Source organism: Microcaecilia unicolor, chromosome 9 (assembly GCF_901765095.1).
Source record: "Microcaecilia unicolor chromosome 9, aMicUni1.1, whole genome shotgun sequence".
NCBI classification, from domain to species: domain Eukaryota; kingdom Metazoa; phylum Chordata; class Amphibia; order Gymnophiona; family Siphonopidae; genus Microcaecilia; species Microcaecilia unicolor.
Genome location: NC_044039.1, coordinates 22,886,009 through 22,900,380, shown reverse-complemented (window position 1 = coordinate 22,900,380; position 14,372 = coordinate 22,886,009). Strand labels below are relative to the sequence as shown.

General features: G+C 44.8%; 1 protein-coding gene across 1 annotated transcript in view; it reads left to right on the top strand.

Annotated features, from left to right (window-relative positions):
• Positions 1-14,372, top strand: part of FGD6 (FYVE, RhoGEF and PH domain containing 6) — a 170,444-nt gene that overhangs the window by 128,940 nt on the left and 27,132 nt on the right. The window contains exons 9-12 of the mRNA XM_030214964.1: positions 6,067-6,117; positions 8,543-8,601; positions 8,700-8,771; positions 12,731-12,799. Coding sequence (XP_030070824.1) covers positions 6,067-6,117; positions 8,543-8,601; positions 8,700-8,771; positions 12,731-12,799 — 251 coding nt within the window. The remainder of the gene's footprint in view (positions 1-6,066; positions 6,118-8,542; positions 8,602-8,699; positions 8,772-12,730; positions 12,800-14,372) is intronic.

The following is a 14,372-nucleotide window of genomic DNA, read 5'->3' as shown; positions in this document are numbered from 1 at the left end:
TTAACTCTATACTATGGATGGAACTAGATTTTGCACTGTTCCTGCTAGTGGAGGATCTGAGCTTCCTACATTGTCGACTTCCTGCTGCTCTAGGTAGCTCAGAGCCCTGGCTCATCTCAAACACTGCCAGGTGCTAATCCCTGATTTGTGAGGAAGTGAATGTGCACCGCTGGAAGCCAGGGCTGAAGGATGTGGTTTGGAGTTTTGAGCAGCCTTGTGCTAGCTTGTGGTGGGGGGAAAAGTGCTTAGTCAATTGCTTGATGATAGATATTGATATTCAGCTCCTGGAGTAGCCCTCTGTGGCTTCTAAACCTTGGATTAAAGGACATGTTGGTACTCCGTGGTTATAACCCCATTTTACTGCACAGTTCTTAGTTGTACTCAGACCTAATTTAATGCGTTGACCTTTTCCCCTTTAATACTTGTAAACATGAAGTGGCGGTTATATAAAAAAAAAATACAATATTCACTTCACAAATCAGAGGTGCCCTCTAGTGGCCAAAGGCTGGATTAAGTCATTGCTTTCCTCCACATTTTGTTTTATTTATTTATTTTTGTTACATTTGTACCCCGCGCTTTCCCACTCATGGCAGGCTCAATGCAGCTTACATGGGGCAATGGAGGGTTAAGTGACTTGCCCAGAGTCACAAGGAGCTGCCTGTGCCTGAAGTGGGAATCAAACTCAGTTCCACCCCACAGTATCTGACATAAACACCGAATAATGAAATGTGGCATTTTAATCAGGAAACGGACAGGTTTCAACCCCGACGCATGATCACACCCTAACATTTTGCCTGAATCACCCCAACCTATTTACCGATACTTCTTTACTGTACTTGTCACTGTAATAGTACACCCTATACTGTATTTGTTCACACTGGAGTCTGTAATCACCTCTCCGGAACTATGTAAGCCACTTTGAGCCTACTAACAAGTGGGGAAAGGTGGGATACAAATGTAATAAATAAATAAAATTAACCCTCCCCTAGGTACAAAATAAGTACCTGTGCATAATATGTAAACCTCTTTGATTTTTGATTGTAACCACAGAAAGGCAGTATATCAAATCCCATCCCCTTTCCTTTTCCCTTACTGAGGGGCCGATTCTCAAAACCTACCCACCAGCGTTAACGCCAGTTAGCGGCGGAATAGCGCGTATATTATTCTACGCAGAATGCGCAGAGGGCTTTCTTGCAGGAAAGCACCAGAGACTCGGCTGCAAATTGGATTTAAATGTAGCCAAACGGATGTTAAAGGGGGTCGTTTGCAGTGCCCTCCCAATGCTCAGAGAACAGCGCACAAACAAACCCTGCTCCTACCGTTGAAAACCTACCCTCTGCTCGGAGCTGACGCTGGGGGGTTTGAAGAGAGGATGTCTTTTGATTTTCAGGTTAAAATCTGCTGGTTTTGATTTCTTTTGGAAGCGGAAGAAAGCCCTTGGAAATGTTTAAGCGCCAGTACTGGAGAAAGAAACTTGCATGAGTCCAAACAAACCTGAAAGTGAAAGCACATATTGACACCTGTTTTCTGTGCTTAAATATAAGCCTTCCAAGTAAAAAAAAAAAAAAAAGATAAAGATTATATTTAAAGGCGCAGGAGAGTGGTGCCATGGGCTCTTCACTTTCGGGTTTGCCTGGTGAATGCGCACAAGAGCTGTGCTTACTATGAAACTCTTCTGTGCATGTGCCAAGTACATCCCCCTGCTTTTACAGTGCACATATAATTTGAATACCATTTCCTTTGAGCATTGGCAATCTACTTCTCGGCGCTGTTCTGGCAGTATGGCATGTGTGCTGTTGGCTTTAGTGCGGGAGTTCTGAGCATCGGCCCCTGACTATTTCTGGTAGCACTATGCAAATGCTAATAATAATAAATAAAAGAATAGAATGGGTACCTGGTTTCATTGTATATCTCTCCCCACTATGCCTTTTAAGCTGTCCTACTCAGCTACACCAACATTCATTGGTCTCACCTCTTCCGATCTTGCAGGCTTGCATGTACCTGTATCTATAGGTCTGTAAGCTAGTCTTCAAAGTAAAACGTCCTGCAGAGTTTCCCAGTGAAAATTTGTTGCCCAGAGGGAAGTGTGGATATTTATTAATTTATTAGGATTTATTTACCGGCTTTTTGAAGGAATTCACTCAAGGCGGTGTACAGTAAGAATAGATCAAACATGAGCAATAGGCAGTTACAGCAGTAAAAATATTCAAATAACAATACAAAGTATGGCATAGTAGACTACTTACAGTGTCAACACAATACGTAGTAGAACATTTTAATTGATACTAAAGGGTAAAGCAAAGATGGAACGTATAGATAGGTAAGAGGGTAAGAAGAGTTAGAAAGAAAGTAAGGTGACTGATTTAAAGGAAGTTGCACTTGAAGTCAGAGAGATGGTTAAATATTATCTCAGCTAGGGGAGGAGTGGATAAAGGTCCTGCTACAGTATGTGCAGCCCGAGTCACTCCTTTGTGCGAGTGAGTATGTAAACAATCACTGAGAAGTATAGGCTGGGAGTTTAACCTCCGTTTGCATACATGCTTGGATGGCACCAGCTCTGTCTCCCAGCTGTGCCATTTTTCCCCCACACTGTTGGGGGAGAGCAGTTTTGAAAGCTGTTTTCTCTGTGGATAAACCCCCTGTTTCCCCAGCAGCAAGTCCCTTTTGAAAATTGTTCTCCTAATTTTATTCCTTATTGCGTTCTAAATGTTATCACGTATCCCCCTGTTTACAGACTGTTTACTCTGGTCTTCTGCAGTCTGCTTCCTGTCTGATCCAGTCAGGGGTGTGACAGTTTTTGGTCCTAGCAAACACCATGCATGAGCAGGTGTATTAGTTACTGCTCACTGCTGGTGAAAATCTATTTAAAAGGTCTGCGAGGCGAGGGGGATGTTTGAGAGATCATATAGCATTCAGGTGAGAGAGGAAGAGACCAAATCACTTTTGGGACAAGGCAGAGTTCTTCTGCCCACCCATCTTGGGCCCATGCCCACCCAAAATTGGTTGTCTGGCTACGCCCCTGCTCCATGCTTGTGATCTCCGTGCTCCTCAGAAATGAGCTGCTTTCTTACCCCAAGAGTAGTGTCTCTTCAAACTACGGCCTGCCACTTACCTTTTTGGAAAAAGGATTGGAAAATGGATGACGGCTCTTCACAAACAAACCATGGCATGCCAAAAAGTAGAATCGACACTCTTTATGGATATAGAGTAAAGACTTGACATGGCACCGTGTTTCGGCTATACGTGCCTGCCTCAGGAGTCTGGAAAGATCAAATTATCGTACAGTCAAAATTCATATAAGAATAGCCATACTGGGTCAGACCAATGGTCCTTCTAGCCCAGTATCCTGCTTCCAGCAGTGGCCAATCCAGGTCACAAGTATCTGACAGGAACCTAATTAGTAGCAGCATTCCACGTAGAGCCTCAGAGTAGCAGCATTTCATGCTACCCATGTCTGCACAAGCAGTGGCTTCCTTCATGTTCATCTCAGTAACAGACTTTTTCCTTCAGGAACTTGTCCAAACCTTTTTTAAACCCAGATACAGTAACCACTGTTACCACATCCTCCGGCAACGAATTCCAGAGATTATTTTTTGAGTGAAAAAATATTTCCTCCTATTTGTTTTAAAAGTATTTCCATACTGAGACAGACCGAAGGTCCATCAAGCTCAGTATCCTGTTTCCAGCAGTGGCTAATCCAGGTTACAAGCACCTGGCAAGATCCCAAAACAGTAAAATAGATTTTAAGCTGCTTATCCTAGAAATAAGCAATGGATTTTCCCTAAGTCCATCTTAATACCGGTTTATGGACTTTTCTTTTAGGAAGTTAGCCAAACCTTTTTAAAACCCTGCTAAGCTAACTGCTTTTAACACTTTCTCTGGCAAAGAATTCCGGAGTTTAATTACCTATTGAGTGAAGAAATAGTTTCTCTGATTTGTTTTAAATTTACTACTTAATAACTTCATTGCGTGCCCCCTAGTTCTAGTATTTTTGGAAAGATTAAAAATAGATAAGTACATAAGTAATGCCACACTGGGAAAAGACCAAAGGTCCATCGAGCCCAGCATCCTGTCCACGACAGTGGCCAATCCAGGCCAAGGACACCTGGCGAGCTTCCCAAACGTACAAACATTCTATACATGTTATTCCTGGAATTGTGGATTTTTCCCAAGTCCATTTAGTAGTGGTTTATGGACTTGTCCTTTAGGAAACCGTCTAGCCCCGTTTTAAACTCTGCTAAGCTAACCGCCTTCACCACGTTCTCCAGCAACGAATTCCAGACTTTAATTATGCGTTGGGTGAAGAAAATGTTTCTCCTATTTGTTTTAAATTTACTACACTGTAGTTTCATCGCATGCCCCCTAGTTCTAGTATTTTTGGAAAATACTTCACATCCACCTGTTCATTCCACTCAATATTTTATATACCTCTATCATGTCTCCTCTCAGCTATCTCTTCTCCAAGCTGAAAAGCCCTAGCTTCCTTAGTCTTTGTTCATAGGGAAGTCGTCCCATCCCCGCTATCATTTTAGTCGCCCTTCGCTGCACCTTTTCCAATTCTACTATATCTTTCTTGAGATGCGGTGACCAGAATTGAACACAGTACTCAAGGTGCGGACGCACCATGGAGCGATACAATGGCATTATAACATCCTCACACCTGTTTTCCATACCTTTCCTAATAATACCCAACATTCTATTCGCTTTCCTAGCCGCAGCAGCACACTGAGCAGAAGGTTTCAGTGTGTTATCGACGACGACACCCAGATCCCTTTCTTGGTCCGTAACTCCTAACGTGGAACCTTGCATGACGTAGCTATAACTCGGGTTCTTTTTTCCCCACATGCATCACCTTGCACTTGCTCACATTAAACGTCATCTGCCATTTAGCTGCCCAGTCTCCCAGGTTTGTAAGGTCCTTCTGTAATTTTTCACAATCCTGTCGCGAGTTAACGACTTTGAATAACTTTGTGTCATCAGCAAATTTAATTACATCGCTAGTTATTCCCATCTCTAAATCATTTATAAATATGTTAAAAAGCAGCGGTCCTAGCACAGACCCCTGAGGAACCCCACTAACTACCCTTCTCCATTGTGAATACTGCCCATTTAACCCCACTCTCTGTTTCCTATCCTTTAACCAGTTTTTAATCCACAATAGGACATTTCCTCCTATCCCATGACTCTCCAATTTCCTCTGTAGCCTTTCATGAAGTACCTTGTCAAACGCCTTTTGAAAATCCAGATACACAATATCAACCGGCTCCCCTTTGTCCACATGTTTGTTTACTCCTTCAAAGAATTGAAGTAATGTGTATTTTTATGAATGGAGGCAAATGGTACTGACCTTGTATAAGTGTTGCTTATGCTTCTAGTGTAAAAGGTTCAAAATGCCAAAAAGGAGTATATTGAAATGGTTTGAAAGCGTGCAGATAAGGACACTATTAGAAATAAAATGACAAAAATTACATATTAATTGTTACAGCAAAGATGAATTTGTAAATATATATAGTCAGTGTGGTTTAAGAAAAGAGAAACTGGGCATTTACCTTTTGCCAGTTTGAAAGAATCCCTATTATTTCGCTCTAAGCCTGAGCAGAAACTTTCCTACACACAGGACTTTACTTAAACTGATCACCGAAATCGTTGTGGCCTAGAGTTTCATGTAAAGGGTGTATTTCTGACATGGTGATATACAGTATGGTTCCGATGTGTATTGGGGCACCATTTTTTGTCTGAATTATAAGTAGGATTTCCTTGGAATCTCCAGGTATCATTTTCAAGATATTTCCGTATTTTATAAACAGCAAGATTAAATTGCATATTTTGATTATATTGAAATCAGACCTGATCAAGGGTCCCGAGAACCGAGTTTACGAAATCTAAATTTATACTAGGGGAGGCATTAATTTAAAGTTGGACCATACCAGCCATTTTGAAAGTTTTAGGTATAGAAAACTGCCTGTTACCGTTCGTGTTTTATTACGTTTTGCAAAACTTTGTTGCCCAAAGATTTCATTGATTTTTTTGACAAGTGCATTGATGGATTTCCATTTGGGTTTGTAGATTATTTAAAGAACCTTTCGGAAGAATCTTCGGACTACAAGGATACCCAAGGTAAACGTTTTCAAAACTTCCAAAGGTGGGGTAGCTTTATCTGTTTGTGATAACGAAACTGACCCAGAGGTTGGTAGCACTGCCATACGGAAGTACTTCTGCAGAAGTTTGCAAAGGAGAGAGTTGTGTAAGATGATGTCTGTTTCTATCACCTTCTAAGACATTCTGGGGTGAATTCTATAAATAGTTCCTAAAAAATTGGCGCACTAAACTCCCCCCCCCCCCCCCCCCCCCCGCTTAAGCGCTGTTCTGTAACCTGCGCCAAAATTATGTGCGATTTATAGAATAGTACTTAAGCACGTCCATTTGCATCAACAAAAAACGTGGTGCAAATGCCCCTACCTAAATCTACGCGCTGAACCTTCTTTATTCTATAATTGCGTGCATAGCTGAAATCCACGCCTATGCTCCGCCCCCAAACACCCATGACCCTCCCATTTCTGCGCCTTTTGTGCAAGCTGTCAAATGCATTCGAGAGCTTCGAGGCACAAAGAGAGATCAGTGCATCTCATTTGCACGTGATCCCCACTGTGCATTGGTCGCTGTTTTGTGACTTCCAGCTCCCCAATTTTTATTTTTTTTTCTATATCACCGTTCTTTACGGACCCCAATTAAATCTTGGAGGTGTGGTCTAACAGATGGTAATTTTTATTGGTCCTGTCATAAAGTACCTGGCTCCCTTTTACATTTATGTGTGCCAATATTTTATGGTTAAATTCTTATTTTTACCCAGCTCTGCTTTTTCTCACTATCCTTACACAATGCTTAAGGGGTACTGCGTATTGGATCTATCAGACATCCATGTCACCACCATTCAGGCTATATTTATGTGAGCCAGGCACTTTGTTATGGTGGGCATGTGTTCGTCATTGATCCATAATTTTTTTAATCTTTAAACTTTTTACTTTCTACTTTCAGCCAAAAATTTTCTCTTGTAATCAAAATTACATTTAGCTTAATTGAAGTTTAAGGATTGTGTAAGGATAGTGAGAAAAAGCAGTTGGAGCTGGGTAATAATAAGAATTTGATTGGAAGAAACCCCGTCTATTAAGTTTAGCACTGATACTGGCTGAAGTGAATATTTTATGGTTGGCACAAGATCACTGACATTCTGCATGTTACAGAGGATTCATCCATCAAGTTAGTTATTTGGATATCTTTAGCAATTTCATCTCCTGTACCAAAGCAGATAAGCACTTGTTTGATTTTTTTTTTTTTTAATTGGAATAGCCTTAAAATTTAATAATCATTGGAAAGACGTGTGAGTTATGTGGTGGAACTGTATAGCATTATATAGGAAATACGAGTGTATTTTGGAATTTAAGGGGTCCCTTTACTAAGATGCACTAATGGATTTAGTGCACGGAACGCTGTGCAGCCCTTTGTATACCTTGTTAACACACCTTAGTAAAAAGACCCCTAAATATTCAATGCATAGTTCTTATTTGCAAATGGGGGGAAAATTGGCTAAATATATGTCTTCAGATGATCAATAATGCTCTCTTTTAAGGATATTTCAGATCATTGTTTAGTACATCTTTAAAAACATTTGTAACACTTTTGAGCAAAGTTGTTAAACTGTTTTAAATACCAATAAAAAGAATTTGAATCGGGAAGTGGGCTGGGGCCACCAACTCGTTTCACATTGACCACTTAGACTTCTGGCCACTACCAGATTTTTTTTTTAAATTTGTACCCCGCGCTTTCCCACTCATGGCAGGCTCAATGCGGCTTACATGGGGCAATGGAGGGTTAAGTGACTTGCCCAGAGTCACAAGGAGCTGCCTGTGCCTGAAGTGGGAATCGAACTCAGTTCCTTAGTTCCCCAGGACCAAAGTCCACCACCCTAACGACTAGGTCACTCTTCCACTGTTGCTACTATTTGAGATTCCACTAGCAACATTCCATGTAGAAGTCGGCCCTTGCAGATCACCAATGTGACCGCGCAGGCTTCTGCTTCTGTGAGTACGTGCAGGACGTCAGACTCACAGAAACAGAAGCCTGCGCAGCCTTCTACATGGAATGTTGCTAGTGGAATAGCAACATTCCATGTAGAATGTCCAATAGTAGCAACATTCCATGTAGAATCTCCAATAGTATCTATTTTATTTTTGTTACATTTGTACCCTGTGCTTTCCCACTCATGGCAGGCTCAATGCGGCTTACATGGGGCAATGGAGGGTTAAGTGACTTGCCCAGAGTCACAAGGAGCTGCCTGTGCCTGCAGTGGGAATCGAACCCAGTTCGCCAGGACCAAAGTCCACCACTCTAACCACTAGGCCACTCCTCCCTCACTTCTGTCACCTAAAATATGAAAGGTTCTCTATCCAAATCATAATTTAGCTTTCTATTTGGAATGCATGATTTGTGTTTAAACAAATGCTGGACACTAGTCTCTAACCAGGTCCTGCTGTGCTTGTTTCAGTGGCTCTTGCTGTCGTCATAGAAGTAGCCAACCACGCCAACGATATCATGAAGCAGGGAGTAAGTAGATACATTCAAATCTGCCTCAGAGTTTCTTATTATCACGTTGAAGTGATGTAGCTGAATTCAGCCTGTGTTTCTCTTTTCTTTCTTTTCAGGATAATTTTCAGAAGCTGATGCAGATTCAGTACAGTTTAAACGGCCATCATGAAATCGTACAGCCGGGAAGGGTAAAGCCCTTTATCAGTTTCTTTAGTAAAATACTCTGGGCCAGTGCAAGAGTACTGTGTACCAGTGGCGTAGCTACGTGGGGCCACTGGGGCCTGGGCCCCCCCCAAATGTCCTGTGGGCCCCTGGTTTTGCTGGTGGGGGTTCCCAACCCCCACCCGCTGAAGCGTTGTCCAGCGCCGGTCTCCGGCTCCACTGCGTTGCTGCCCTGCTCTGTCTTCCTCTCGCGTCCGGCATGCTCCTTTTTAGTGAAACTGAGCATGCTCAATTTCACTAAAAGGAGCGCGCATGACGTGAAGGGAAGACAGAGCAGGCAACACGGTGGCGCCGGAGACCGATTCTGTAGAACGCTTTAGCAATCGGGGGTTGAGGACCCCCGCCTGCCAAGGTATGTGCTGCGGCAGTGGGTAGGAAGTTGCAGGTCAGCAGGGGGGGGAGCGGTGGGGTGGAAGACCAAAATGTGCCCACCACCTTGGGCCCTGGCCCCCTCCCACTGCCCCTGCTGTGTACCATAGGAAAATGAGCCTTGTGCCTCCTCTACTGACTCCAACTTACTGGCCGCTCTTTCTGTCCTTTCTTAAGGTCAGCACAGCGAGCACCTTCAAAATGCTTGGCTGCAGGGCCGCTGAGAGGGGGATGGGGCAAAATTGCCTGGGCCTCCAAGGGGGGCCTGGCGCTGGGGTCTTTCTCCCTCTCCTGATGGGACCCGGGTGATCGTGTCCCAACAGGAGCAGGAGAGAGAAAACTCCAGCACCCCCCTCCCCCTTGCATTGCCTTCCTAACAGCTGCTGGGCCCTCAGGCCGCGCATGCTCAGTTTTCAGACCGAACATGTGCGACCTGAGGGAAGCAGCCACAGGGGCAGGCAATGCTGAAGAAGGAGCTGCACTGCCTGCAGCTGGCGGGGCCAGCCAAGGTACGGTGGGCGGGGTGGTGGTGGCGGCGAAGTTGATTCGGGGAGTGGGCGGCCCTGCTCACTCTCTCAGCAGCCCTGCTTGGCTGCAGGGCGGCACTTCCTGTCCTGTTCTCGTGTTCACCCCATGTAACTGCATGTTATCACAGTGCTGACCTTAAGAAACAGGACAGAGAGAGAGAGTCATAGCACAGACTCCACCACCTTGCACATCTGACTCAGTTTTCTTTTTTGGTTGTCTTTTGCCTACCCCCACCCCTCAAATTCTGGCACGTTAGGTGAATACCTTGGTTCGCCTAGCAGTAGGGTCAATTCTGAAAATACTGTTTTAACACTTTCAGATGGGTTCAATATCATGTCACCCCAGCTTATTATGTTTCTTGCGTGATATTAAGTGTACAAAATCAAACGTGAACTATGCAGCGAAACGTCAACTAAAGAAAGCTTTGTAAAATGCATCACTTAGAGGTGATTTATTTTTGTTGAAATTCTACAGTAGGGGTGTGATTGCATAATTGTGCAGCACTCACAAACACACTTTAGATTCAGGGGTCGATATTGAACAGGCCAGAAACGGCTCCGAGACGCTTAAATTGTCTGTTCGGGGCTGGCTGGTCATTTTCAGTGGCACTTAACTGGTTAGTACGGTTGAAAATAGCTGGTTAGCCCCGAACTCAAAACCGGCTAATTTGTTGGCGTTCCAGGGGCGAAGTCAACACTTTGCCCATTAAGTGTCAGTTTTAAGCACTTTGGTGCCCTTTTACTAAGCCGCGTAGGCGTCTATGAGCGCCCAATGCGTGCCAATTCGGAACTACCGCCCGGCTACCGCATGGCCCGGGCGGTAATTTCATTTTTTACGCTCGCCCACTACGTGCCCCAGAACATTTGTGGTGCGCGGCGCTAACTGGGCAATAATTGGCATTATACACGTGCTGATGATTACCGCCCGGTTAACGTGTGAGACCTTATCGCTAACTCAGTGGGTGGCAGTAAGGTCTCAGGCCCAAAATGGACTCGCGCCAATTTTCATTTTGCCGCATGTCCATTTTTGGGCCCCCCCCCCCCCCCCAAAAGGCCTTTTTTGTAGGCGCGATGAAAAATGGACCTGCGCGTGTCCAATACTGTCGTGTACAACAGCGCGGGCCATTTTTTTCGGCGCACCTTAGTAAAAGGACCCCTTAACCGGCTAGGTTAACTTCATAAAAAGGATGGACTTTTTAATGTGGTCCTATCTTTATGCCGTAGCTCATAGCCAATTAAATGCCGGCTCCGCAAACCTGGAAATTCAGTGCCGGTGCCTGGATACGGCCCGGCATTGAATTTCCACGTTTAGCGCTGCCGGTGGACAGCTGCCGCCAGCTGAATATTATTGAGCCCTCTTGAGTTCTTCTATTTGCGAGCCTGATAGCTATAAGATTAAAAGCCTGATCTGAAGTTTACTTGAATGACATAAGCCTTTGCCTTCAACCTCTGATACGGTCAGTCAGGGGCGTAGCCAGACTTCGGCAGGAGGGGGGAGTCCAGAGCCCGAGGCGAGGGAGCACATTTTATCCCCCCCCCCCCCCCCCCCAGCGCCGCCGACCCTCGCGACCCCCCCTCCCGCCGGCAAGCCGCCGTCGCATACCTTTGCTGGCGGGGGACCCCAACCCCCACCAGCCGAGGTCCTCTTCTTCCGGCGCAAGGCTTCGTTCTGCGGCTGTCAGACTCACAGGAACAGAACGAAACCTTGTGCCGGAAGAAGAGGACCTCGGCTGGCGGGGTTTGGGGTCCCCCGCCAGCAAAGGTAGACGATGGCGGGTTGCCGGCGGCAGGGGGGGTCCAGGGTCAAATCTACAGGGGCCCAGGCCCCCGTGGCCCCACGTAGCTAAGCCACTGCTGTCAGTGTGACAGATATTCTGCAGGTAGTTTCCCCGAGGAGTACTGGATAGACATCAGGAAATGGAAACCATCTGGGGAATTACCGTTTTGTTTCTAAGCTTCGACTGAGCAGAAACTAATTTCCAGACGTACGCAGATGCAAAGTAACTGTGCCTCAGAGTAAACTCTGGAAGAAATTCTGTAGGATTAGGTGAATACCGGGACCTTGCCTTTGTCATATGTGACCGTCTCTGGGAAAACATGACTAAAATTGCACATCCATTCTGAAATTTAACATTCTGACTTTGGTGCTGAAGGGAGGGCCTAAGTCTTATGTCTTTTGTGGAAAATAATGATAGCATAGTGGGTGGGAAGAGGAGGGGTGGAAAGTCCCAGAGAGAGAGAGCAAAATAATGGTGCATTGTTTGAGACGAGAGCTAGTTTGGAAAAGCAGTTAAAATTATAGAAATGGAAAAAGCCTAGACTCAAGAGAAAATGTTTATGTACTCTGTAACTCCTCGCCTCCCTCCGGGTAGATGTGACTCGTTTGTTTACTCTTTCCAAAAATACAAAGGCTAGGGGACACGCAATGAAGCTACTATGTAGGAAATTTAAAACAAATCGGAGAACCTATTTCTTCACTCAGCATGTAATGAAACTGTAGAATCCGTTGGCAGAGAATGTGGTAAAAGCAGTTAGCTTAGCAGGGTTTAAAAAAGGTTTGGACAAGTTTCTAAAAGAAAAGGCCATAAGCTATTATTAAGATGTACCTGGGAAAATCCACTGCTTATTGCTAGGATAAGCAGTCTAAAATCTGTTTTACTCTTTTGGGATCTTGCCAGGTACTTGTGACCTGGATTGGCAACTGTTGGAAACTGGATACTGAGCTTGACAGACATTTGGTCTGTCCCGGCATGGTGATGTTTATGTTCTTAAGTTCATTTCCACACGCAAACACCTTTTGAATCAGATGTCTTGCAGACTTTCAGATCACGGGGGAGTGAATTCCTGCATGCCTGTGGTGGAAACCACAACCTTAAAACTATGTTAGCATCAGCAGTTAAAGTTATTCCCAGATTACTCACAACTCAGTTTATATACGCTGTATCTTAGAGGCAAGGGCTACTTTTCCATGAACTGTGTGCCCTTTCCCATATGCACTAAGTTAATCTTTGTCACTTTGCATTGACCAGGTCTTCCTGAAAGAAGGAACTTTGATGAAGCTGTCCAGGAAGGTCATGCAGCCTCGAATGTTTTTCCTGGTAAGAAGCCATGTAAATCTCACTGTACTTTTTTTTTTTTTTTGTTACATTTGTACCCCGCGCTTTCCCACTCATGGCAGGCTCAATGCGGCTTACATGGGGCAATGGAGGGTTAAGTGACTTGCCCAGAGTCACAAGGAGCTGCCTGTGCCTGAAGTGGGAATTGAACTCAGTTCCTCAGTTCCCCAGGACCAGAGTCCACCACCCTAACCACTAGGCCACTCCTCCACTGTTGCTACTATTTGAGATTCCACTAGCAACATTCCATGTAGAAGTCGGCCCTTGCAGATCACCAATGTGGCCGCGCAGGCTTCTGCTTCTGTGAGTCTGACGTCCTGCACGTACGTGCAGGACGTCAGACTCACAGAAACAGAAGCCTGCGCAGCCTACTACATGGTATGTTGCTAGTGGAATAGCAACATTCCATGTAGAATCTCCAATAGTAGCAACAGAATCTCAATAGTAGCAACATTCCATGTAGAATCTCCAATAGTATCTATTTTATTTTTGTTACATTTGTACCCTGCGCTTTCCCACTCATGGCAGGCTCAATGCGGCTTACATGGGGCAATGGAGGGTTAAGTGACTTGCCCAGAGTCACAAGGAGCTGCCTGTGCGGGAATCGAACTCAGTTCCTCAGGACCAAAGTCCACCACCCTAACCACTAGGCCACTCCTCCACTCCACTTTATTCCTTAGGCAGCTTATTAAAAAAGTTGAAACGTTCACATTGTTCCCAGTTCATCCAAATTGGGTTTTGGGTTCTGGAGGGCGAACTGTTAACCAGCGAGTATCGGGGAAAGCCTGTTATTTGAGAGATAATTAAAAACTATCAAAAAGAAAAGTGAGGAATAGCCTAGGTGGATAGAGCACCGGGCTGACAACCAGGGAAGCCTGATTCTGATCTGCTGCTGCTTGTGATCCTGGGAAAGTCGATTAATTCTCCATTGTTTTAGGAACGTAGAAGTTGATGGAGAAAGCCGTGTGTTAGAGCCATTGACTGCATGGCTTCTACTGCGGGCTTTCTGCAAAAAAAATTGCCCACAGAAGGCAGTATTTATTTATTTATTTATTACATTTTTACCCCGTGCTTTCCCACTCGAGGCAGGTTCAGTGCGGCTTACATAGTAATGGGGTTACAAGGTATTGCAGAGAGAGTACAAGCAGTGGTATAACAGATTAATGATGGAGATGTGCAGATAGGTAGGATGGGCAAGTAAGAAGGGTAGGAGAGGCAGGAGGGGGAAGGTTGAAATGAGCAAGGGATAGATTGTAAGCTCCTTGAGCAGGGACTGTCCTTCTATGTTTGAATTGTATAGCGCTGCGTAACCCTGGTAGCGCTTTAGAAATGTTAAATAGTAGTAGTAGTAGTAGTATAAGGGGGTGGGAGAGGTCGGAGGAGGGAATAGTTTGAGGGACAGGGCTTTTTTTGAGGGGGTACTTGGGGGTACTGAGTACTGGCGGCACCTTTTCCACTGTCTGCTAAACTCGACCCATGGTTCTCGCATTTTAATGAAAGAGCTCAGGTTCTGCATACAAATTCTGCCTTGTCATAGATTCTATGACTGGTTGCA